Here is a 23714-nt window from a genome sequence, read left to right on the forward strand (position 1 = left end):
AATTTCCATAACCGGCTCCAAGGCCTCTCAGCACCTCAAACCAAATGCCCGTCGGTCCAAAACTAGTCAAATAATATGCAAACCAATCAAAATATATTCTAATATTCATAATTAATCAATTTAAACAATTCCCAACTCTGCACGAAAAGTTGATAAAATCAACCCTCGGGCCCATGTGCCCGGATTCTAAAAATTTTCGAAGATAAACTCTACCCATAATACCACGAACTCAAATATATAATTTATTCTTAATTCCATATCGAATTTCGTGGTCAAAATCCAAAATTACCAAATTCTAAGTTTTCCACAAAAACCCCATAATTTTTATTAATTTCCATGTTTAAATCCTTATACAAATCATGTATTTAACTTGTAACAGGTGGGAGCCACTTACCTTGTGTTGCTTGATGAAAATCTCCCCTTGAAGCTCTCCAAAAATCGCCCCAACTAAGTGAAAATGAAACAAAATGGGCCAAATTCCGTTTTTATAAAAACTTCACTGCCCAAACGACTTTTCGCATCTGCGGTCATTTGACCGCTTCTACGGAAGCTTCCTCACAGATGCGACTCCCCCAAGGCTAGCATTTTTCGCTTCTGCGGAAAAACTTCTGCACCTGCGGTCTCCCCAGCTTGAGTATCGTTCCGCACCTGCGTGCCCGTGATCGCACCTGCGGCTCCGCCGGTGTGCTACATCACCTACACTTGTGATCGACCAGTCCCAGAGCACCTCCGCTTCTATGACCCCAAGGCCACTTTTATGGGCTCGCACCTGCGGCCCTTTTCACGCAGGTGCGATTGCACTAGACACCAGCTGCCTCAGCATTTCCTCCCAGGTCCAAACTCGATCTGTTTCAATCCGATTCGCACCTGGGGAACCCGGGACCCGTAAAAACATATAAACACATCATAAAATATGATACGAACTTAGTCTAAGCCCTAAACCACGTCAAACAACATCAAAATCATGAATCGCGCTTCAAATAAAACTTATAAATTTCCAAATCGTATCAAATCAAGTCCGATTGACCTCAAATTTTGCACACAAGTCATAATTGATATTATGGACCTACTCCCACTTCCTAAATCAGAATCTGACCCTGATATCAAAAAGTCTACTCCCGGTCAAACAACCTGAAAATCATCAAATTTCCAATTTTCGCCAATTGATGCCGGGATGACTTACGTACCTCCAAATCAATCTCCGGACATGCTCCTTGGACCAAATTCACCATATGGAACTATTTCCAGGCTCTAAATCCCAATCGAACATCGATAACCTCAAAATCCACTCCAACCCAATCTTAGAAAATTCTTAAACCTTCAAAATGCCAACCTTCCGTAATAAGCACCGGAATACTCCCCGGCCACCCGATACTCGACTCGAACATACGCCCAAGTCTAAAATCATCATACAAACCTATTAAAACCTTTAAATCCCGATTCCGAGGTCGTTTACTCAAACGTCCAATATTAGCCAATTCTTCTAACTTAGAGCTTCCGAAATTAGAAATTTTCTTTCCAAATCCATTCCGAACTTCTAGAAATTCAATTCCGACCACATGTAGAAGTCATAATACCTGGAGTGAAGCTACTCAATTCCTCAAAACGCCAAACGACGCGCTAGAGCTCAAAACGATCGTTCGGGTCATTACACTATTCCTTCTCTTTGTATATCCCCCCTGACCACTAGCCTTGCCTTCAACCTTTAAATTCTTACACCTGACATGTGCTTTACCTTGTACACCCATTTGCAAGGTAGAGCTATTTTTTCTTTAGGTAATTCAACCACATCCCATGTGTGGTTATCTTCTAGAGCTTTAATCTCTAAATTCATAGCTTCTATCCAACTTGGATGTTGACAAGTGTGTTCAAAATTGTTAGGGTCTGTGAGAGTAGAGAGGGATTGCAACACATGTTTATTGTTGGGTGATAGAGAAGAGAAACAATATTCCCTAGGCTTACTTGGTTGAGTAAAACAAGATGCTACTACATCTGTGAACATGATATTACTGCATACATAATCTTTCAAGTAGGTTGGTTAATTGGAAACTCTTCCTAACTTTCTCAGTAGTGTAGGTTGCTTAGGTATAGAAACAGTTGAGCTAGTGTGTGGTGTATCTAGAATAAGTTGAAAAGGAAATGGGCTAGGAGACAATTGGTGATGAGGAGGGGTGTATGAAAATCTTGGTGATGGTGAGGAGAAAATATTAGAAACTTCAGGTTCTAAAAAAATGGGTAAGGATTGATCATGTGATGAAGGTGAATAGGTAGGTTCTGTAGTAAATATTGAGCTTGGAAATATATGATGGTGTGATGTGTTGGTTTCAACAATAGGGAAATGTGATTTATGAAATTTCACATCCCTTAACACAAATACTCTTCCCGTGGACAACTCTAATAGCTTATATCCCTTCTGATGAAGGGGATAACCAAGCAAAATACAACTTGTTGCCCTTTCATCAAACTTGCCTCTTCCTTGGGATAATGTAGAAGCATAACAGAGGCATCCAAAATTCCTTAAATGACCATACTTGGGCTTCTCTTGAAATAAAACCTCATAAGGTGTCTTTCCTTTAAGAACACTAGAAGGCATCCTATTAATAAGATGTGTGGCAGTTAAGATAGATTCACCCCAATATGACATAAGTAGCTTGGATTGGAACATTAACCATCTTGCAATCTCTAAGAGGTGTCTATGCTTCCTTTTAACAATCCCATTCTATTGAGGAGTTGCTACACAAGACAGTTGGTACAGAATTCCTTTTGAAGCTTGGAAAGCTCCCTTTTGTGTGCCTTTACCCAATTCTAATGCATTGTCAAATCTTATCATTCTGACTTTCACATTAAATTGCCTTTCAACCATAGACAGAAAAGACTTAAGCATAGGAAAAGCATTACTTTTTGCAATTAATATAAATGTCCATGTTCTTCTACTATAGTCATCTACTATAGTAAGAAAATATCTGAATCCATTGTAAGTATTTGACTTATAAGGTCCACATGTGTCTACATGTATAAGTTCAAAAATATGCTTGGATTTTATGCTACTGACTGGAAAAGGATTCCTGGTTTGCTTAGCCTTAAGACAAACATCACATATAAACTCCGAATTTGACTTAAAATGAAGGAAATCTGAATATTTCATTGCTGAAAATGGGAGGTGTCCCAATCTTACATGCCAAAGTTTAACATCAGAAGTAGCATTAGCTTGAACTGGACTAGAAACAGACTCTGAAATGGAATTTCTTCCTTGTGAAATTGAAAGTACATTGCTACTACATAGACCCTTAGACTTAAACCTTCTTGGCTCCAATAAGTAGAGTCCCTATCTAACTTCACCAAAAGCTTGTGGACTCTTCATTAAAAGGCCCTGCAATACACACACAATAGATGTGAATAGGACATCATACTTGAACTGAACACAAAACCTATGAACTGATAATAAGTTATATTTGAATTCTGGAACATGTAACACATTGTTCAAGATATGACCTCTCAGAATAGAAATACTACCTATATGAGTAACAATCACCTTGAAAGAGTTAGGTAAACTGTTATTTAAAGGTACAAGAAGTGGAGTTAGAAACATGAAAGAATTAGGATCAAAACACATATGCTCTAAGGCACCTAAACTAATGATCCAGGTGTCTGATTTTAGACTAGTAAACACTAAACCTAAGTATTTTAGAATAGTACTAGCAACTTCATTAGCATTGATTCCTGTATTTTCTGACTGTGCTAACTTTGCCTGCTTATACATGTGCATCATTTCTGCAATTTGTTCCTTGCTGAATTACTATTGTTGAGTTCAGTGCTTTGTCATGTTGAATTCTCATGTTCCTGATGTGTTAGGACTGCATTTCCCTTAATTTGATTCTGATAACCTTTGTGATTGGTGAACTCAAAATCTTTTGAAAATCCAATAATTCTATAGCAGTCTTCTTGTGTATGTCCTGTTGTTCCACAGTAAGTACAAGACACATTTGGATTGTACTTCTTTTTCCCTTTAAACCTTTGCTGAGGTTTGACAAACTTTTGTCCTGAGTTTTTATATTTGGGTGCTATGGCTGCTCCTCTTTGTGTTTGGTTTCTAAGTTTCTAATAATTCTTCACATGTCCTGTAATCATAAAAACTGCAAATTCAGCTAGAAGTTGTGCATTAGGCTGCTTGGCTTCTCCAACTGCCATGAATGATACTGATTCAGAATTAAGCTTCTCCAACTGCCATGAATGATACTGATTCAGAATTAAAATGTGCATTTGCATAAACTTCTCTTTGATTTTCATCTTGCAAGAGAAGTGAATAAGCAACATCCATGCTAGGCAAAGAGTTCATCATGAGTATATTTCCTCTTGCTTGTGCACAGATGTCATTTAATCCCATTAGGAATTGGATCAATCTATGATCCTCAAGGGACTTAGTCAACTTTGCCTTTCCTTCACAAACACAAACACATGAACAACATATGATAACATTTAAGGTATCTAATTCATCCCACAGTCATTTGAGCTTAGTGAAGTATCCTGCAATGTCACTGTTTCCCTATACTAATCCTGCTAACTCCTTTTGCAGATGATAAAACTTGGCTTCATTTGATCTCCCAAATCTCTGCTCCAGGATGTCCCAAAACTCTTTTACAGTTTTGGAGTATATCACACTATCTGCAATATCCCTTGAGAGAGCATTTAGGATCCAAGAGATGACCATGTCATTCACACAACTCCATTGTTCATGCTCTGGAGATTTCAGATCTAGAGATTGACAGGCTCCATTGATGAAACCAAGTTTCTTCTTGGCTGACAAAGACAGGAGAATATATCTCCTCCATCTTGTGTATACTCTTCCATTAAACATAGTGTTGACTAGCGTCATTCTAGGTGAATCGGAGTTGTTGAGATGACTGGGGTGGTTGACATCATAGCTGATTGATTTTGCAACATTGTTCGCACCACCAGTAGATGTGATGATTGTCTCAGGAATTTTAGGTTACTGATTTTGATAATGAATCTGATGTAAATGAATTTGATGGTTGGACTGTTGGATCGAGCTTATTGCTCTGATACCATGTACAAAATTGAAGAAGAAACCTGACTGAAAAAATTTTCTGTGTGTATTCATTGCTTTGTACATGTATGTATGTATATATACTTGCAGCTGAAAATAAAGAATAGCAAAAAAAAAAAGAGACTACACTATACTAAAGAATAGCAAAAGAAAGAGGCTATGTACAATTTTCCTACTCTGATTTGTCCACCAATAACAAAAATATTCTATTCCTATAACAAATTATATTCCCTCACATTTTAGTCACGTGAGGGAAGGAAGCTTTTAGTATCAATTTTATGAGATGGTGTATAATTGATCTATCATAAACGCATCCAAGGGATGTGAGTTGTCCACGTGTCCCAAACATTGAGCTGAGTATAACTTGGGTTATATCGAACTCAGCATTTGGTCGGAACAGTCACGACTTCTAGGTCTTCTTCTTCTTCACCCTTCTTCTCTATCTCTAAGCACATCTCCATGAATCTTAGAATTAGGATGGGGTTTCTTCCAACATCTTCTTGTATCATATCTATGTACTACTACCTCCGTTCCAGTTTACGTGAACCTATTTCCTTTTTGGTTCGTTCCAAAAAGAATGACCTCTTTCTAAATTTGGAAATAGTTTTGTTTAAACTTACAATTCTACCCTTAATGAGAAGCTTTTATAACCCCACAAATACTCTTGGTACCTTTCTGAATTGTTTAGGACCATAAATTCCAAAAATCTTTATTTTTTCTTAAACTTATTGCCACAAACAGATTCACATAAATTGAAACGGAGGGAGTAGTTAATTTTGTTAATTTTTGTCTTTGTGAGTCCTTCGGCAATTTGTGGATAAATAATCAACATTTTGTAGTTAATTTGTTAATAGATAGCTTCATTTTTGGGGATATTCTATCCCCCTAAATTTATCGTTTCATCTTGCAGCTAATTTTTGCATCAAAATTTGATTAAACAAGCAGAATGGAGAATTACCGCTCTTTGCCAGAAGCTTTGGTAACAAAGATTCTAGTGAGGCTACCTGTGGAATCTCTATCACGATTCAACTGTGTGCGCAAGAATTGGTATTACAAGTTCTTCTTTTGTTCGAGAACACCTCAATCACTTGGAAAAAAACCCAACCCGTCTTTGATTACACTTTTGCGACATTCCCTCACAATCAAGCAACTCTGTTCTGCGGCCTGAGAAAATAAAATATTGCCCGGTGTGATTTCCCTACTCAATTGACTGAGATCTTTGGTCCCGTCAATGGTATATATTTCTTGTACAAAACGTTGACTTCTGATAATCGTTTGGCTCTGTGGAACCCAACTCTAAGAGAGTTTAGGCCACTTCCACCAAATAACATCAAAATCAGCATGCCTCGCGGTCATTTTAGAGATATATTTGGCTTTGGGTTTGATCCATTAAGTCAAGATTACAAAGTGATCTACGTTATGAATTTTTGGAATGTAATCTAGAAGAATGGAACATTGATCGTGTGTTTGCTGCCGTTTACTCTTTAGGCAAAGACTGTTGGAGAAATCTAGCATTCATGCAGCTTTGACAATACATGGAAAACTCTCCTTGTGCTCAACCTGTGTTAAACTGTTAATGGAGTTTATTATTGGAGTACATTAAGCAGTGGTGCAAAATGAAGTGTTTGGTGAGATTCCAGGGCCTAATATATCAGGTGTCATTGATGCTTTAATTACTCTCTTTAAGGAGTCCATTGCCCTGCTAGTGCGCAAGGATATCAATGACTTTATTTTTGCATATCAGATTGATGTATGGCTAATGAGCGACGAAAGGTTGTGGACTAAAGTTCTGAATGTGGTACCTACAATACCTAAATCTTGTCCTATTGGTTTGTGGGGTCATGATAAGATTATTTTATTATCAAAAGACGAAGTTCTTGTAATCTATGACTCAAAAACCCATGAAATTACACATCTACTTGATTCTAAAATAGTGTATGATCGCACATGGGCTTTAAGTTATAAGGAGAGTCTAGTTTCCATCAAAAGCAAAAATATCTTTGATCTCGTTCAAGAATTTTTTAAAGATGAATGACGTTATTTCTAGTGATTTCTATATGTTCTTTGCTAGGGGCAAATATGGAAGACTATTGCTATTAGAACAACAAATATGTTATTAGAGGTGCACCAAGTTTAGCAGGACTTAGGTGTTATTAGAGGTGCACTAAGATGTACAGGATGTTCAAGGTGGGCAAGGTATTGATCAAAATAGGCAGAATTCTAATCAACCACTCATGATTTTATAGAGTGGTAAAATTGCTGGTAATGTTGGGGAACAATGGAAAGAAGTAAGAAACAATAGGGTTAAAAATATTACAACCCATAATGCAACACAAGGTGCTACTGGACAGGAAATTGTTCTAGTAAATCAAGGTGTAGGACAGCAGGCTCCAACGGAAAAGGTGGCAGCTCAACAGAGGTGCACTAAGTTTAGTAGTTCTTTGTCATTCAGTTGATCCTTGATTAAGTATGAGATAACGTGTATTCAAGTTTGTTTTATATTTTCTATTGAAGTAACCATGGTGAATTTTTTGTTTTATCAGAAATCATTTCTTTTTATATTCCCCTCCGTCTATTTTAGTTGTCATGTTTCTCTTTTATATGTTCCTTAAGAGACTACTCCTTTCGGTCCACTTTAATTGATTTTTTTGGTTGTTTTCACACATATTATGAATTCAACTTTTGGCGTTAAATAACAATCAAATTGATCATATTAACCTTAATTTATTTATTAAAAATATAACAAATACTCCTAGGTTCTTTTGGCCCATTTGGGTGGAGCAATTTAGATTTGAGCAGAGTGGATGACTCTCAAGAAGGTTCTAAAGAGTTAAAGATTTATATGTAAGCAATTGAGAATTTTTCAGATTTGTATATCGCTAGAATCAATTAGTTACATTGGAGGGTGTCGGGGCTTGCGTTAATTCTATATGACTATGGATTCTACATTTCAGTATAAGAAAGGAAAGAGGAACAATTTTAATTTCACATAAGGTCTTTCAGAGTGGGTGTCTCAGTTGTGGTATTTATGGGGGTGCTTAAGAAGAATACAACGGCTTATGGGCCTTAGGGATGTGTGGTTTTATGTTAGGATGTCTTGTAGTGAGCTTTGGGTAAGGATCGTGGAGTTCTGACAAGGAGAAGTGCCAACTTTAGGGTAATTCAGAAGAAACTCGGAGAAAATAGGACGACTGAGTAGTAGGCTGGACCAGTATGGTATGATCGGTTCTTTGGGTACCTATGATGTGGTGAGGCTCTACAAATATTTTAGTGGAAATATTCTTGGATTTGGTAACTTGTGTGGCTTGGTCGAGTTAGAGGAATTCAAATGGATTTTAATGTGCAAATAGATTTTAAAGTGTTCTTGATGGTTTCTACCATGGTTTGAAATATATATTTTCTACCGGTATGCGGAACATGTTGTGTATTGTGATTTTCTCCTGGAAGGAAGCAAGAGGAAGGAATCTAACTGATCGGGTATGTAATTTGCTGGTGACCCAGAGTTAATAATGAGATTCTTGTGCTTGTCACATGATGGCATGATAGATGTGGTGTGTTGTGCGGGATTAAGATTTACATGTACAAGATGACAGTTCAATTTTGAAGGGAAGGTCACAAATTTTGGACAGAATGGTCAGTTTCAGATATTTAGATGAATGTTATAACTGCTCGGTAATCCCTGAGAAGGGTGCGCATTTCAGAAGGCACACTGTGTTTTGACTTACAAATGTTTTGTTGGTATTGCGGTATTCGCTTGGTTGATCGACTGCTGATATTTTTGCTATGTGGCACGAGATAATTATAGAAGTATTCCTTGTGGGATGATCGTGCATGAAAGATATGTTAGTCATTCTAGTGCTGGAGTTGAGATAAGTTACGGTGATTCATGTGTTCTATGAATTTGGAGACTGGGAGTTCTCAGAAGCATATTGTTTCAGGGTTGCGGTCTATTTGAGGTGAGCATTTTATTTAAACTCAGTGGAGGCACTAGTTGCGTTAATTATTTGTGATAGCTACGTGCTACGAGTGCGCATATATATGTGAGGTTTGAGCCCATGTGCGGGTATCGGGGCAAGTATTCATACATGGAAGAGTGCTTAGGCTATGATATGCCTAAAATTGACTGTTAAGCATAAAGTTATAGCATTTCTTGTATCCGTACCTTTTTTGAGAATTACCTGGGCTATACTTGTGGTTACAAAGAGGCTACAAAGAGGCTAATTCCTTGAATAACCTTGGTAGTTGCTATTTCTATGTTAACTTGCCGAATTTAGTTGTGATAGCTCACTTTGCACATGCCTACTCTATGGCGTGTTATTTATATCAGTCCAAGAGCATAAAAGTATTATTTCATTTATCATATACATGTGTACTTATTTGATTGCTCTTGTATAATATGCTCGGACTGGAGGCATGTGACCATGCCAGGCGGATTATGTTATTGGCACGTAAGTTATCCGTGCGGGTCTAGATATTGATACTATAGCACGTGAGTTGTCCGTGCGGGTGATGCTAATGTGAGCTCTAAAAGAGCTGGTTACCGTTAGTAGATTCGTGTGTCTTAGTTCTTCTATATATGATGAGCTCATAGCATTGCGGTTGTAGTGGTGCTTGTTGAACTTGCGAAACGACTCTCTTCTTTGAGATATTTCCTATTTTTGGGTGCACGGATTGTGCAGTTGTGGCTTGAGTTATATTGGTGTGGTGTATCTGTGCAATAGTTTTGTTTGATAATATAAGGTCATTGGACCTAGAATGGGTACTACCAGGTTTGATTACAGCGTGTTGGAAGAATAATTTAGAATTCGGCTCAAACAATTGGCTATGGTACATGTTGAATGAGGAAAAGCTCTGTGACCTGTTGATCTGGTGAGTGGTTGTGAGTTCCTGTATATTTCTTTCATTATCGTCAGTCTACGAAGGTTTTGGAATGAGATTCTGTGGAATGTGGGGTTTAATACTAGTACTTGGTTGGTTTGGAGTAGTTATAGTGATCGAAAATGGTGCTGCGAGAATGCGAGTTGTGTAGTATGTTATATGAGTGGGGTTATAGTTATGGCTTGATACAGCTTATTCAGACTTATACAGTGTGTAGATATGAGATTCGGGTCTTGAAAAGAATTTTTGAATGTAGGAAATTGAATTTCAAGGTTTACGGACTAAGATTTAAGTAATGATCTTCAATCATGGTGTTGTCAGGCCTATATGGAATAGGGTGGCGTGGTATCACCCCCGGGTATATGCGTGGTAAGGTGGGACAATAATTTGAAGGTTTAGGAATAACTCTTGGCACGCTCGAGGACCAATGTATGTTTAAGAAGGGGAGAATTTAATGACCCGACTTGTCATTTTGAGAATTAGCGTCCCGTCCGGTGGCTTAAGGTCTCGAGCAGCTTCGTAATATGTATTATGACTTGCATGTGTGGTCGAGTTTAGTTTTTCGGATGATTTGAAATTAAATCGAGAAAGAACACTTATTATTTTAGAAGATGAAATAAAAAAAGAAAAGAAGGGTTGACTGGAGTTTGACTTTTGTGAAAACGACTCCAGAATGGAGTTTTGATGATTCTGTTAGGTCAAGATGGTGATTTTGGACTCGGGCGTATGCCCAGAATTTAATTTAGATATTTCTAGAATGTTTCGATGCCGTTTCTTCAAGCTTAAGTGGTATCACATTAAGCAAATGAGTTCCAAATTCAGTGTTGATTGAAGCATTAGATCCGTATTGAAATTACGGAGCCATAGGAAAAATAATCGTTGAATTCAGACATCGTATGAGAGAGTTACGCCCATTTTCGGGAGAAATAGAAAAGATTTCCCATCACCAGCGCCCAGGGTAGCGTGGGACGCTAGCCCTGGCGCTGGGATTTTTTACGTTCTGGAAACAAGGCCACAGGTAGCTCCGCACGCTACCTGTGGCGCTCGAAATGTTATTTACTCACTTCCGGGGTTCATTTTCCCCATTTCTCTTGGCCGAAATTTGGGATTTTCCTCCACTCTCTCAAGACCTCCAACTCCTCCCATCTTCAAGGTGAGTAATTCGTACTAATTTGGTGTTTCATCCCATCAATTTTACCCTAAAACTCACTCAATCCACCATAAAATCCTTAGATCTTCAAAAAATTTCTTCAACAACTCAAAAGAGAGTTTTTGGCAAGATTTTTTTTCAAAAGGTAATCCTATACCCTTAGACATATATGCATGGATTTATTATGAGTATGTGAGAAAGAAATAAGTATTAGCACTTATTGGATGGTGCTTGGAAGCCAAAAATACTTAAACTAGATTATTGGGTGTTGTAGAGATTCTGTAATAAATTAATTAGTAACAATTGGGTGGATGTGAATTCGGTAATGATTTTAATGTTGCTAAAGAAGGTTGTTTGTAGACAAAGGATGATTTAGTATCTCTTGTTGGTAGGAATGAGGGATTGTTAGATGAAGAAATACCATTACTAGAGGTAGTAAAATGCTATATACTCTAGGTGTTTGATAAATTGACTAATGACCAAATATCTAGAAATGTGTTTACTAATATTGGTCCAATTGAATTATGTTGATATAGATTGAAGTTGTAAAAGTAGTGGGAGGTTTTAATATCACTAAAGAGATGAATTAAGAAAGCTCGATTTGTGAGGATCTTATTTTCGAGGGATTTTCAAGAAAATCATAGCGATTTGAGCCGTTCCGAGGTTGGTACTCGCATAATGGACTTTCTGGAGCATTGTTTAGCTTGCTCGATATTGGACTCGGCTTGTTCGAGGTAAGTAGCATTTCTAAACTTGTAGGTGAGGGAATAAACCCCGAAAATACGTGTTATATGATTTGTTTGGGGGTGACGCACATGCTAGGTGACGGGCGTGTGAGCGTGTACCATAGAAACTGTGACGTAATTGATTCCGTGAAATTGTGTAGCCAAATAATCTTGGCATTGTCCATGTACTTTCATGTGTTATGGAAATCGATCTAAGAATCATGTTGAGGCTATATGCCAATATTATTGGGACCCACAAAGGTCATGTTGCTGTTGAATTATTTGTTTAAATTGTAATTTCATACTCAGTCATATACATTCATATCATATATCAGTCTATGTTGTTATTTATTGATATATCATATCATTATTTTGGGCCAGTTTTATGACATTGTGAGCCCGAGAGACTGGAGCGATTGATGACTGAGTGAGGCCGAGGGCCTGATTGTGAGGAATATGGGATCGGGCTGCACGCAGCAGCAAGCCATATTGGATTTATATACTTTATTATTATACGGATCGCGCTGCATCCCGCAGCTGTCCTTATAGGCTTTATTATTATATGGATCGGGATGCACGTCGCAGCAGGCCTTATAGGCTTTATTATTATAGGATCGGGCTGCACGCCGCGGCAGGCCAGATTGGCTTATTATAGCGCTTGGGCTGAAGGAGTCCCTCCGGGGTCTGCACCCCCCACAGTGAGCGCATATGACATTATGTTTGGGATGGATTTCCTAGAGCATGGAGTTGCCTTATTTATTTATGTTTGGGATAGACTTCCTAGGGCATGGAGTTGCCTTATTTATTTATTTATTTATTTATATTTGGAATGGAGTTCCCTGGACTGGATTGGCCCTGTACAGTACTGAGTGACTGAATGTTAGCTATTATGTATATATATTTGGGATGGATCTTCCTTGGGTTGCTTATCCATATACAGTACTGAGTGACTGTGTGCAAGTTGTCATTTATATTTGGGCTGAATCTGCCTGTACAGTGCTGAGTTACTGAGTGTGTTGAATATTGAGTGTGATGAGTGAAAATGCGAGACAATGAGATTGAGTACTCTGAGAGTGTAAGTACATGAGTTCATCACTGTGATGCATTGCATTAGACATACATAATTGATATGTAGGCATAGAGAAGTATTTTTCGTCATGCCATCTGATAATAAAATTTTTTATCTGTCATTAAAGTTTTTGAGAAAAATCACAGATTTCAGACTTACTCATATTTTCGGTGATTTTCGGTAAAAAATTTGAGTTTTACTGTTATACTTAAAAAGAAAATACTTAATTTTTTTTTTCTGAAATTGTATATGAGTTGAGCATTTTATTGTTGAGTTATTATTGGTGTTACTTTCATTATATTGTTATGAACTGTTGCTGGCTATTGGTATTGTATGCTGACCTTTGTTTCAGCTCGTCACTATCATAAAAGAAAAGTATAGATCTCTTCCATATTTGACAGATCCCTTTCTTGGAGAAAAAGATTGTGGACGTGTATAAATTAAGGATACCTCCTTCATACACGATACAATGTAATTTTTAAGAGAGTTTTATTTAGGGGAAGACTGTTCTCTCAATAGTTTTCTTTTTGTTTTATCTTAGTGATTATCTTAGTGATAAATCATATGTAGGTCAATTGATCAAATCATAATAAATTATAATGTCTTATTTGACATTTTTCTTTTTGTTATCTGATTTACCGTCGCCAAAGTTTACTTTCACATTATGCTTTGTTATTTTTTATCCCAACACTAAAAAAATGTGGACTATTTTATTGGGATTTCTAAGGGATATTTAATGTTGCACATATATATCCTTGATATTTTTGACTAATGTCTTCGAGTCTAGATGAGCTCTATTTAAAATAAGGTTGTCCAGCCTAATCCATGTTAGCCTGCTGGCCTCATTGGGCTAGGTCGGGGTGGACATGTGAGACTAAACATTAGAAAAGTTAATAAATATTTTTCTATAAGGAAATAATTTTCACTTATCAATATACTACAGGAAAACATTTTTCTAAACATATTAGAATGGAGAATTGTCTGTTTCTTAAACCAAAAAGCAAGACCGAAATAAATAATAGTAAGAGCAGTAATAAAGAATAAATAATAAATGAATAAGGGATCACACGATATCACTATTCAGAGCTGACCTTAGATAAAAAAACTACCATGAAAATTATATGAAATTAAATACCATAACTCTTATTTGTATTTTGCTTTTTATAGTGCTAGAAATCTGCACAGATGGAACATTTGGTAACCAAACAGCAACTTGATAGAATAAACAAATAAGGGAATCCAACACCGTAGAATGGTTAAGAGCTGACTTAATTTTGAACAGCTGTTGCCTTAATTGGTCGTTCCCCACTTATTCTTTCTCCAGCTCATCACAAATGTATTCCACCTTCTGAAATCTCATTCCAATTTTAATCTCTTTTAGTCCCTCTTCTCTAGTTTCCATAATTCAAACAAAATTTAGGCAAAATATGATGCATTCAGTTGGTTATCTATACATAATTATCTGGCTTCTTGTTGTTGTTGTTGTCATTGGATCTGAATCAATTAGTACTTTAGACTCGCCAGCAAAAAGCTCAATTGATTCTTTACTTCAAGAATATGCTTTCAAGGCATTGTCATGGCCAAAAACCAAAACTGGTACTGCTTACAATGGATCTGTTCCTTCCAATTTGGCTGGGATTAGAATTTCAGCTTTGATGCTTAGAAGAGATAGCTTAAAGTGGAGAGGTTATGGTTACTTTAATGAATTTATTATCCCAACTGGGATCACTGAGGAGCCTCATGTAACAAGAATTGTTCTGGTTTACCAGAATCTTGGTAATTGGTCCTCATTCTATTATCCTTTGCATGGTTACACTTATCTAACACCAGTTTTGGGTATTTTAGCTTATGATGCAATGGATATGTGTGCCAAAAATAAACCAGAATTGCAGGTTCATGCTTTGGAATTTCCTATTAATATTAAGTTTAGTAATGTGCAGCCTGCACCAGAGGGGTCTTTGATCAAGTGTGTTCGTTTTTACTCGAATAATTCGGTCGAATTTGGCAATGTGACAAATGGAAATGAATGTTCAACTAGAAAACAAGGCCATTTCGGCATAGTTGCTGAGTTGAAAATTGCTCCTAGTCCTTCCCCTTCTGCTGATGGAAATAATAATCAACTTAGCTCTACAGTGTGGACTATTTCATTGGGATTTGTAGGTTTTGCTTTCTTGGGAATATTATATATTGTTGCCCAGAAGTTTATATTAGTGGAAAGAAGAGTAGTTTTTGAAGATTCAGCAGCAATAATATTTGAGCCCTTATTGGGGGCAGGGGCAGCTATTGAGCAAGCGGAGGTGACATTGCCATTGCCATTGCCAGACGAAGGTCCGAGCAGACGTTTGCCGGAGAGCGATTATGCGACTAGACCGTTGCCTGAGAACGACTATGTGCCTCAGATATTAAGCAACTTCAATCAACAATCTGACGAAGAAGATACGTTGCCGGATAATGACTATGCGCCTCAGATATTCAGCAATTTTGGTCAACAAAGTGAAGAAGAAGAAGAAGATGCGTAGTGTATGTTCATTTTTCCTGTATTCAAACCACTAGCTTGGTTACAGAGGTACTACTTTTTTTTATCACCTTGTATCATATAATCTAATTTAAGGTGCAAATTGAGGTGGCGTGGTGTAACATATATAGTTCCTCAAATTACTTTAATTACCTTGATTATGTGTATGACTTAACCCACATAGCACACTAAAAATCAAGTCGTGCCCAAATCGATCAATGCAGTTGTCTAAGTTTGAATCTTAAAGTGCCAATCAAAATATATACATATTATTTCAGATATATAAACATTTATACATGCATTTTTTCCAAAATTATCAAGGGTCAGTGACCCTCCTAGCCTAAGGGTAGGTCGACCTCTGATTGGGATGTAGGATAGAGTTGAAACCAATCCTGATTTAATCATTCACTCTTTATCATTCACCTCTACTCTTGTAATGACCCGAGCAATTATTTGAGTTTTAGCATTTCGTTCGGTAATTTGAGACTTCGAGGGGTTTTATACGGTGTATTATGACTTGCGTACATTGTTGGTTTTGATTTTCGGGTGGTTCTGGATGGATTTGATAGAGCGTTTTCCAATTTGGAAGTCTTAAGTTGTAAGAATTGACCAAGGTTTGACTTTTGAGTAACCGACCTCGGATTGGTGATTTGATGATTCTAATATGCTCGTATGGTAATTTTGGATTTGGGGGTATGTTCGGATCTGAATTTGGATGCTCCTAGAAGGTTTTGGCTCTATTTGTAAAAAGTTGGCAATTCGAATAATTGGAGAGTTCATAGGTTTGGCCGAGAGTTGACTTCGGTATTATCGGGCTCCTATTGTGGTTTTGAGACCTTGTATAAATTTGTTTTGTTGATTGAAACTTGTGTGCAAAGTTTGGTTGTTATCCGGAATATTTAAGTGTGATTGAGACGCATTCGACATATGTTTGAAGGGATGATTTGTTAAGTGTGTGTTTCGAGCTCGGTAAATTTTGGCGCCATTGCCGGCAAAATTTGAGGAGCGCAAAACACCACTTTAATTATGCTCGCTAGTCAAAGATAGTATAGTATAATATCGTATCCACGTGGATTGGAGTTAAACAATATTTTCGTAGTTTCTAGCTTGATTACTATTCAGGAGAATCAACACTTAGAGATTTATATGATTAATAACTAAAATTAATTAAGAATCTAAACCTATTGACTAATGACTATCACAACAAAGGTAAGCAAGGAAGTTATCGGTGGGGAAAAATAGGGGTTGATAGGATATGTGCAAGATAATTATTTGGGATCTAACTCTAGATAATTCACTTCTAATATTTAAGTAAGTCTCTCGAATTCACTCAATTATTAGTTCAAACGTTTAGTAGAAACTCCTCTCTCGATTAAGTCTCAACCTCACAAGATGAACCAATTTAAGCACGTGAAGATATGCAAGAATGCGTAATGGATTGGTCTTTAGGAAAACCTCTTTCGATTATCCTCCTAACTACGTTTAATCAACAATTCAACTAGCCTCTTTTGATTACTAAGAAGAATTAATGAACTCAACCAACAATATAATGCAAAGATATTACAAGTTATGCCTCTCTCGATTACATGAACTAGTAAATATAGATGCAATAATTAAATCATCCAAAAATGCTTCAACACATAAACTAGAGTTATAATCCACAAACAATCATTAATACACCAAATCCATCAAACCCTAAAGAGAACTACTCCATAGATATGGAGAAATTCATCACAAATAAAGTTAAAGTAGAGGAAAACATAAATTCAATCCAAACTCGGGTCTTGAGTGAGGAAGGAATGATGAAATCCTTGTGCTTTTGCTCTTCCAACTCCTCCTTAACCTCCTTAGGTCGAATATGTGTCAAAAGTCCAGGAAATAATATTTTTCATGTATTATACATAGGCTTGTCCACACACAATTTATTAGTTCCATGTATAAATTTCACAACAATAAAGAGTAGTTCCACACACAATGAAATTTAAGAACAATTAGGAACTCAAGATATAAAGAATTCACTCACTCTCAGAAACAACATTCATATGGCACAAAAGACGTACCATAGGCTTGTCCGTAGTGTACTACTCTACTAATTGATCTCATCCAGTCAAGAATAAAATAGGACTTTAATTGGTTGTAATGTAGGTTGCGGGATGAATATGATACTTTTGGATATAAGAGTGACTACACCTCCCTAAGCACTTTAATACATACAATTTATTGTTCAAAACCCCACACTTATATCAAACCATAACTCCACCTTCACATCAATATACATTAACTCATACTTTTTTAAGCACAATTACATCAAGAGTTACCACTATCATGGAATATTTTTCACAATTATACACTTATTTTCTTTCTTTCTTTTTCAATTCAAGTGCCTCTTACTTTTTCAAACTAGTGCACCTTTCTCCTTATTTCATTAGTTCTACTCAAAAACCAAACCAACCACCCCACTTCCACTTTTACAAAGTTCATAATAATTTCAAGTGCTCACGAGAGGTAAAAGGTTCAAATAGATAGGAAATTCGAACAAATGAGTAAGGCTTGTAATGTAGTTGCCGAAGAAACGGGATTACATGCTCAAAGGGGTTAACTAAGATACATAACAATTAGATGGGTAAAAGCATATAACTGGCTCAACAAAGAAATGCCTATATCATTTCCAAGACTGAATAAAACTACTATTTCGCTTTCTAAACACACAGGGCAAGTTCTAGACATCAAATGTAATGGACAGAATACAAAAAACCTCTCACACACATGGCACATAACTCACTCAAGATCGGACTATCAAGACACTCTAGTCAAATCAGTTAAGCAAAGTTAAAATCAAACAATTTAAGGTACTTATACAAGAGTAAAAAACGGAGCCTAAGCATCACAACTAAAGCACTTACCGTTCTCAAGGTATAATAGAGTCAAGAGATATTGCCTTCCATCTAAACCATAGCACAAAGTTTCATACTCTTAATAAAAATAAGAACTAACTATACCCGGTTCAAACAAAATCCTTGAAAATGAACCGCGGCACAAAGAAAAGCCAAGGGGAAATTATTACACTACCTATAAAACGAAAATCTTTTTGTCTTTTTCTTTCAAATTTACTCCCTCAAGAAACCCGTCGAATGATATCTATCATCGAGAAAAATCAAAAATTTAAAAAATAATATGATATTTTCCAATTTTGTTTCTATCTCTAACTACTAAACAAAAACTACACTAATGCATATACATACAACATACAACATATACCTCACCCCACACTTTAAGTTGTGGCATGTCCCCATGATAAATATTTAAAAAGCATAAGGTAAAGAAAACTTCCCTGAACATCTAGTCGGGGTCTGAGTCAAAGTCGGGATCCATTCCTCGCCTTCAAACTAATGCTCACATCCATGCCGACAACTTCTTCTTAGCCTTCTTGGGGTGCACCCCCGCCTTTTCTTTTGACGAACTCTTCACTTTCCACTCAACACTTACAACTAGCTTCTCCTTTTTCACTCCCGTTTCTATATTCATCTCAAAAGTTACAGTCTCCTCACCCACTCTAAGCATGAACCTTTTCTCGTGTATATTTAATATTGCTCTACTCGTTGCTACGAATGGTCTTCCTAAGATGAGGGGGACCTCCTTGTTCTCCTCCATATTCACTACTATAAAATCTACATGAAATACAAACTTTTCTACTCGAACTAAGACATCTTCCACTATCCCCTCGGGTATTAGAGTCGTTTGGTCTGCCAACTGCAAAGATATTGGCATTGACCTTATCTCTCCAATCTTCTTCTTCAGTTTCCTGTAAATAGATAGAGGCATTAAGTTAATTAAGGCACCAGAATCACATAAAGATTTATCAAAACTAATAGAGCCTGAAGATCAAGGTATAGTAAAACTCCCTGGATCTCCACACTTTTGTGGGAGCTTGTTTTGCAATATAGCACTGCAATGCTCTGTGAGCTTTACCACTGAGGTCTCCTTCATCTTCCTCTTCTTTGTCAGGATCTCCTTCAATAATTTAGCATAAGCTGGCATTTGGGAGAGAACTTCTGTGAATGGAACATTTACATTAACCTATTTCAGCATATCCAGAAATCTCTCAAATTGCTTGTCCAGCTTTTCTCTATATAGCTTTTAAGGGAAAAGTAGAGCAGGCATATGCTCGCTCTCATTAGATTCATTCTTTCTCGAAGTTTCCCACTTTCTCATTTTGTCAGCTCCCTTCTTTCCTTTCTTGTTTTTATCAATATCAATCTTCAACTGCTCCCTTTTTTCCTTTTCAAGTACCACTTCATTTTGGATTGGAGTGGTATTTTTCAACACTTGCCCGCTTCTCAAGGTCACAATAATTACTATTTCTTTGGGATTTCTCTTAGTATCAGCAGGGAGAGTTCCTGGAATCCTCTCAGACAATAGAGTGGCTAGCTGCCTAACCTATCTTTCCAAGTTTCAAAAACCAGTACCTATTGCTTTGATAGCCGCTCCATGTTTCCGTATAGCTGCGCTATGAGTTTCAAGCCTCTCATCAGTATTGATAATGAAAGCCTTCATTAGATCCTCTAGACCCGGCTGAATGGGCTGTTGAGGCTGAAATTGCTGCCTCTTCTGATTTTGGTATGCTGGAGCTCCTTGTCGCAGTGGTCTAGAGTTATTTTGTTACCAAGCATTCGCAGTACCTCAATGTGAACTCCATGAAAAACTAGGGTGCTTCTGACCCATCGCATTATAATTTCACAGAACATTTACTTCCTCAGTTGAGGCTTGACACTCATGAGTAGGATGTCCTCTTCCACATATATCACAAGCTGCGTGAGGCTCAATTTGTATCAAGTCTAAGGTTAGATTCCTTATCTCTTTGGCCATAACATCAAGCTGTACCTGCACAAATGTCGTAGCATCAACATGGTGAACACCAGTTGGCCTTCTTCTTTCAGCGCTCTCAGAGGGCAACTGATTTGCATCTTTAGATAACTCATCAAGAATTGTGACTATCTCCTCGAGATTTTTCTTCATCAACGGACCATCATCTGTATTGCTCAATACTCTATGTGAGGCTGATGTCAATCCATCCCAAAAGTCCTGAAGTTGCATCCAGAGTTCAATTCCGCTATGTTGACACTTTTTGACTATTTCCTTAAACCTCTCCCAAGCCTCAAACATAGTATCAGTATCTTTCTGGAAGTAGTTATGGATTTCTCATCTAAACTTTTCCGTCTTAGCTGATGAGAAATATTTATCAAGAAATATTTTGGTCATCTCATCCCAGGTTCGAATCGATCCATTAGGTATGCTTCGAAGCCACTGCTTTGCATCATCTTTGAGTGTGAAGGGGAATGCCCTTAAGTAAACTGCATCTTGTGACACACCATTGTATTGAAAGGTGTTCATAATTTCCTCGAAGTCCATTAGATGTGTGTTTGGATCTTCGTTTTGTTTCCTCTAAAAACACAACAATTCTAATGGGTTTGAGGCAACCCTTACTTTAACTCGAAATTGTTTGCTGCATTTGGAGGTGGTCAAACACTGGATAATCCTTAATTGTATACCGGTCTAGCATAATCGCCAAGTGTTCTCCCAAGCATGGGAGCTATATTTCCGATTTGGTCTACACCCAAAGGTTGATTTTGAGCAATTCTACGATCCCTCTCTTCTTCGTAGATAATCTGTGCATCTCTAATAGTTGCTTCCTCAGCATCCCGTGCAGCTTGTTCTTGTCGTTGGGCTGCCTCTCTCGCAGCCAAATCTACATTATCATCACCAAATCCAACCATATCTTTGGTTGAGGAATGCCCAACCTTTTCTGATGTCTCAGTGAGATTTCTTTCCTTCTTCAGCTGTCGCAGTTGTTTTTCTATCTATGGTTCGTATGGTAGCACTTCCTTAGCAGAAGCTCGAGTCATGCACTAATCTAACCTGTAACATACGCATAATCAAAGAACACCAAACATAAAAAGAAAAAAATAAAATAAAATAAAAATTTCTAAATTAGCACTACAAACTATTTCAAACACTATTGATTGCCAATCCCCGGCAATGACGCCAAACTTTGACGAGCGCAAAACACTACTTTAATTATGATCGCTCGTCAAAGATAGTATAGTATAATATCGTATCCACAGGGATTGATGTTAAACAATATATTCATAGTTTCTAGCTTGATTGCTATTTAGGAGAATCAACACTTGAGATTTATATGATTAATAACTAAAGTTAACTAAGAATCTAAACCTATTGACTAATGACTATTGCAACAAAGGTAAGCAAAGAAGTTATCAGTGGGAGAAAATAGGAATTGATAGGATAGGTGCAAGATAATTATTTGGGATCTAACTCTAGATGATTCACTTCTAATGTCTCTCGAATTCACTCAATTATTAGTTCAAACGTTTAGTAGAAACTCCTCTCTCGATTAAGTCTCAACCTCACAAGATGAACCAATTTAAGCACGTGAAGATATGCAAGAATGCGTAATGGATTGGTCTTTAGGAAAACCTCTTTCGATTATCCTCCTAACTACGTTTAATCAACAATTCAACTAGCCTCTTTTGATTACTAAGAAGAATTAATGAACTCAACCAACAATATAATGCAAAGATATTACAAGTTATGCCTCTCTCGATTACATGAACTAGTAAATATAGATGCAATAATTAAATCATCCAAAAATGCTTCAACACATAAACTAGAGTTATAATCCACAAACAATCATCAATACACCAAATCCATCAAACCCTAAAGAGAACTACTCCATAGATATGGAAAAATTCATCATAAATAAAGTTAAAGTAGAGGAAAACATAAATTCAATCCAAACTCGGGCCTTGAGTGAGGAAGGAATGATGAAATCCTTGTGCTTTTGCTCTTCCAACTCCTCCATAGCCTCCTTAGGTCGAATATGTTTCAAAAGTCCAGGAAATAACGTTTTTCCATATATTTATACCAAGTAGGGTCGGGCCCAAACGAAATCATCTTTTCCTAGCCAAAATTGGACATTAACTCTGTAAATATTGCACAGGCGCGCCGCATGGGGCGACGCGCCATGCAGGGTATTAGTGGGGAAATTCAGAGAGCTCAGCAATTCAACAGGCAAAAAAAATACATTGTTGCATCGCACTATGCCTCGCACCCTGCGTCGTACTTGTGCAAATTTCAAACAGAACGACTCAAATCTTGGGTTTTGGCGTCCAGACTTGGTCCTCGACCCCTAAACACGATCTCGGCTTAATTCCTTGGGCTTTTACTCATACTTCAAAGCTCCAAATCACTCGAATTCATTCCATAACATCTACATAGATCGGAATCACGCCTACAAGGTGTAAAACACACAATAAGTGCAAAATAATATCAATTAAAGCTCAAACACAAGTAAATTACAATTAATTAGAGTGCAATAAGCGACTAAAATACGACATTATAGCCTACCATAAACACTCCACACTTAAACCATTGCTATTCCTCGAGAAATCAGACTACACTTCACATAGACGCGACATTTTTCAACAACTCTCATAACTCATCACATAAAGAATAATTAAACAGATTAAGCACTCTAACATAACATCCTTGCCTCATGATTTGACTCAAAAGCACCATGCATTTTTTATAATCTGCTCACTTACTCTAACACAAAGGTCAAGCATTACATTTTCTTCATGAATGAGGTGCCCTCCCACAACAATAAAGAGTAGTTCCACACATAATGAAATTTAAGAACAATTAGGAACTAAAGATAGAAAGAATTCACTCACTCTGAGAAACAATATTCATATGCCACAAAAGACGTACCATAGGCTTACCTGTAGTGTACTGCTCTACTAATTGAGCTCATTCAGTCAAGGATCAAATATGACTTTAATTGGTTGTAAAGTAGGCTGCGCGATGGGTAGGATACCTTTGGATATAAGAGTGACTACACCTCCCTAAGCACTTTAATACATACAATTCATTGTTCAAAACCCCACACTTATGTCAAACCATAACTCCACCTTCACATCAATATACATTAACTCCCTACTTTTTTAAGCACAATTACATCAAGAGTTACCACTATCATGGAATATTTTTCACAATTATACACTTATTATTTTTCTTTTTTTTTTCAATTCAAGTGGCTCTTACTTTTTCAAACTTGCGCACCTTTATCCTTATTTCATTAGTTCCACTCAAAAGCCAAACCAACCACCCCACACTTCAACTTTTACAAAGTTCATAATAATTTCAATCGCTCACGAGAGGTAAAAGGTTAAAATAGATGGGCAATTCGAACAAATGGGTAAGGCTTGTAATGTGGTTGCCAAAGAAATGGGATT

At 37.1% G+C, this 23714-nt stretch overlaps 2 protein-coding genes across 2 annotated transcripts; one reads left to right on the forward strand and one right to left on the reverse strand.

The window, feature by feature from the left end:
- Positions 1 to 2719: 2719 nt before the first annotated feature.
- On the reverse strand, positions 2720 to 4873 carry LOC142166399 (uncharacterized). The gene is made up of 6 exons (XM_075225576.1): positions 4550 to 4873; positions 4271 to 4432; positions 4114 to 4221; positions 3885 to 4017; positions 3697 to 3771; positions 2720 to 3231 (listed from the first exon to the last, which is right to left on the reverse strand). Exons 1-6 carry the CDS (start codon positions 4871 to 4873, stop codon positions 2720 to 2722), a joined length of 1314 nt encoding a protein of 437 aa, XP_075081677.1.
- Positions 4874 to 14314: 9441 nt separating this feature from the next.
- On the forward strand, positions 14315 to 15406 carry LOC107785354 (uncharacterized). Its single transcript, XM_016606638.2, has one exon. It carries the CDS (start codon positions 14315 to 14317, stop codon positions 15404 to 15406), a length of 1092 nt encoding a protein of 363 aa, XP_016462124.2.
- Positions 15407 to 23714: the final 8308 nt, after the last annotated feature.

This window comes from Nicotiana tabacum, chromosome 2 (genome assembly GCF_000715075.1).
Source record: "Nicotiana tabacum cultivar K326 chromosome 2, ASM71507v2, whole genome shotgun sequence".
NCBI lineage: Eukaryota > Viridiplantae > Streptophyta > Magnoliopsida > Solanales > Solanaceae > Nicotiana > Nicotiana tabacum.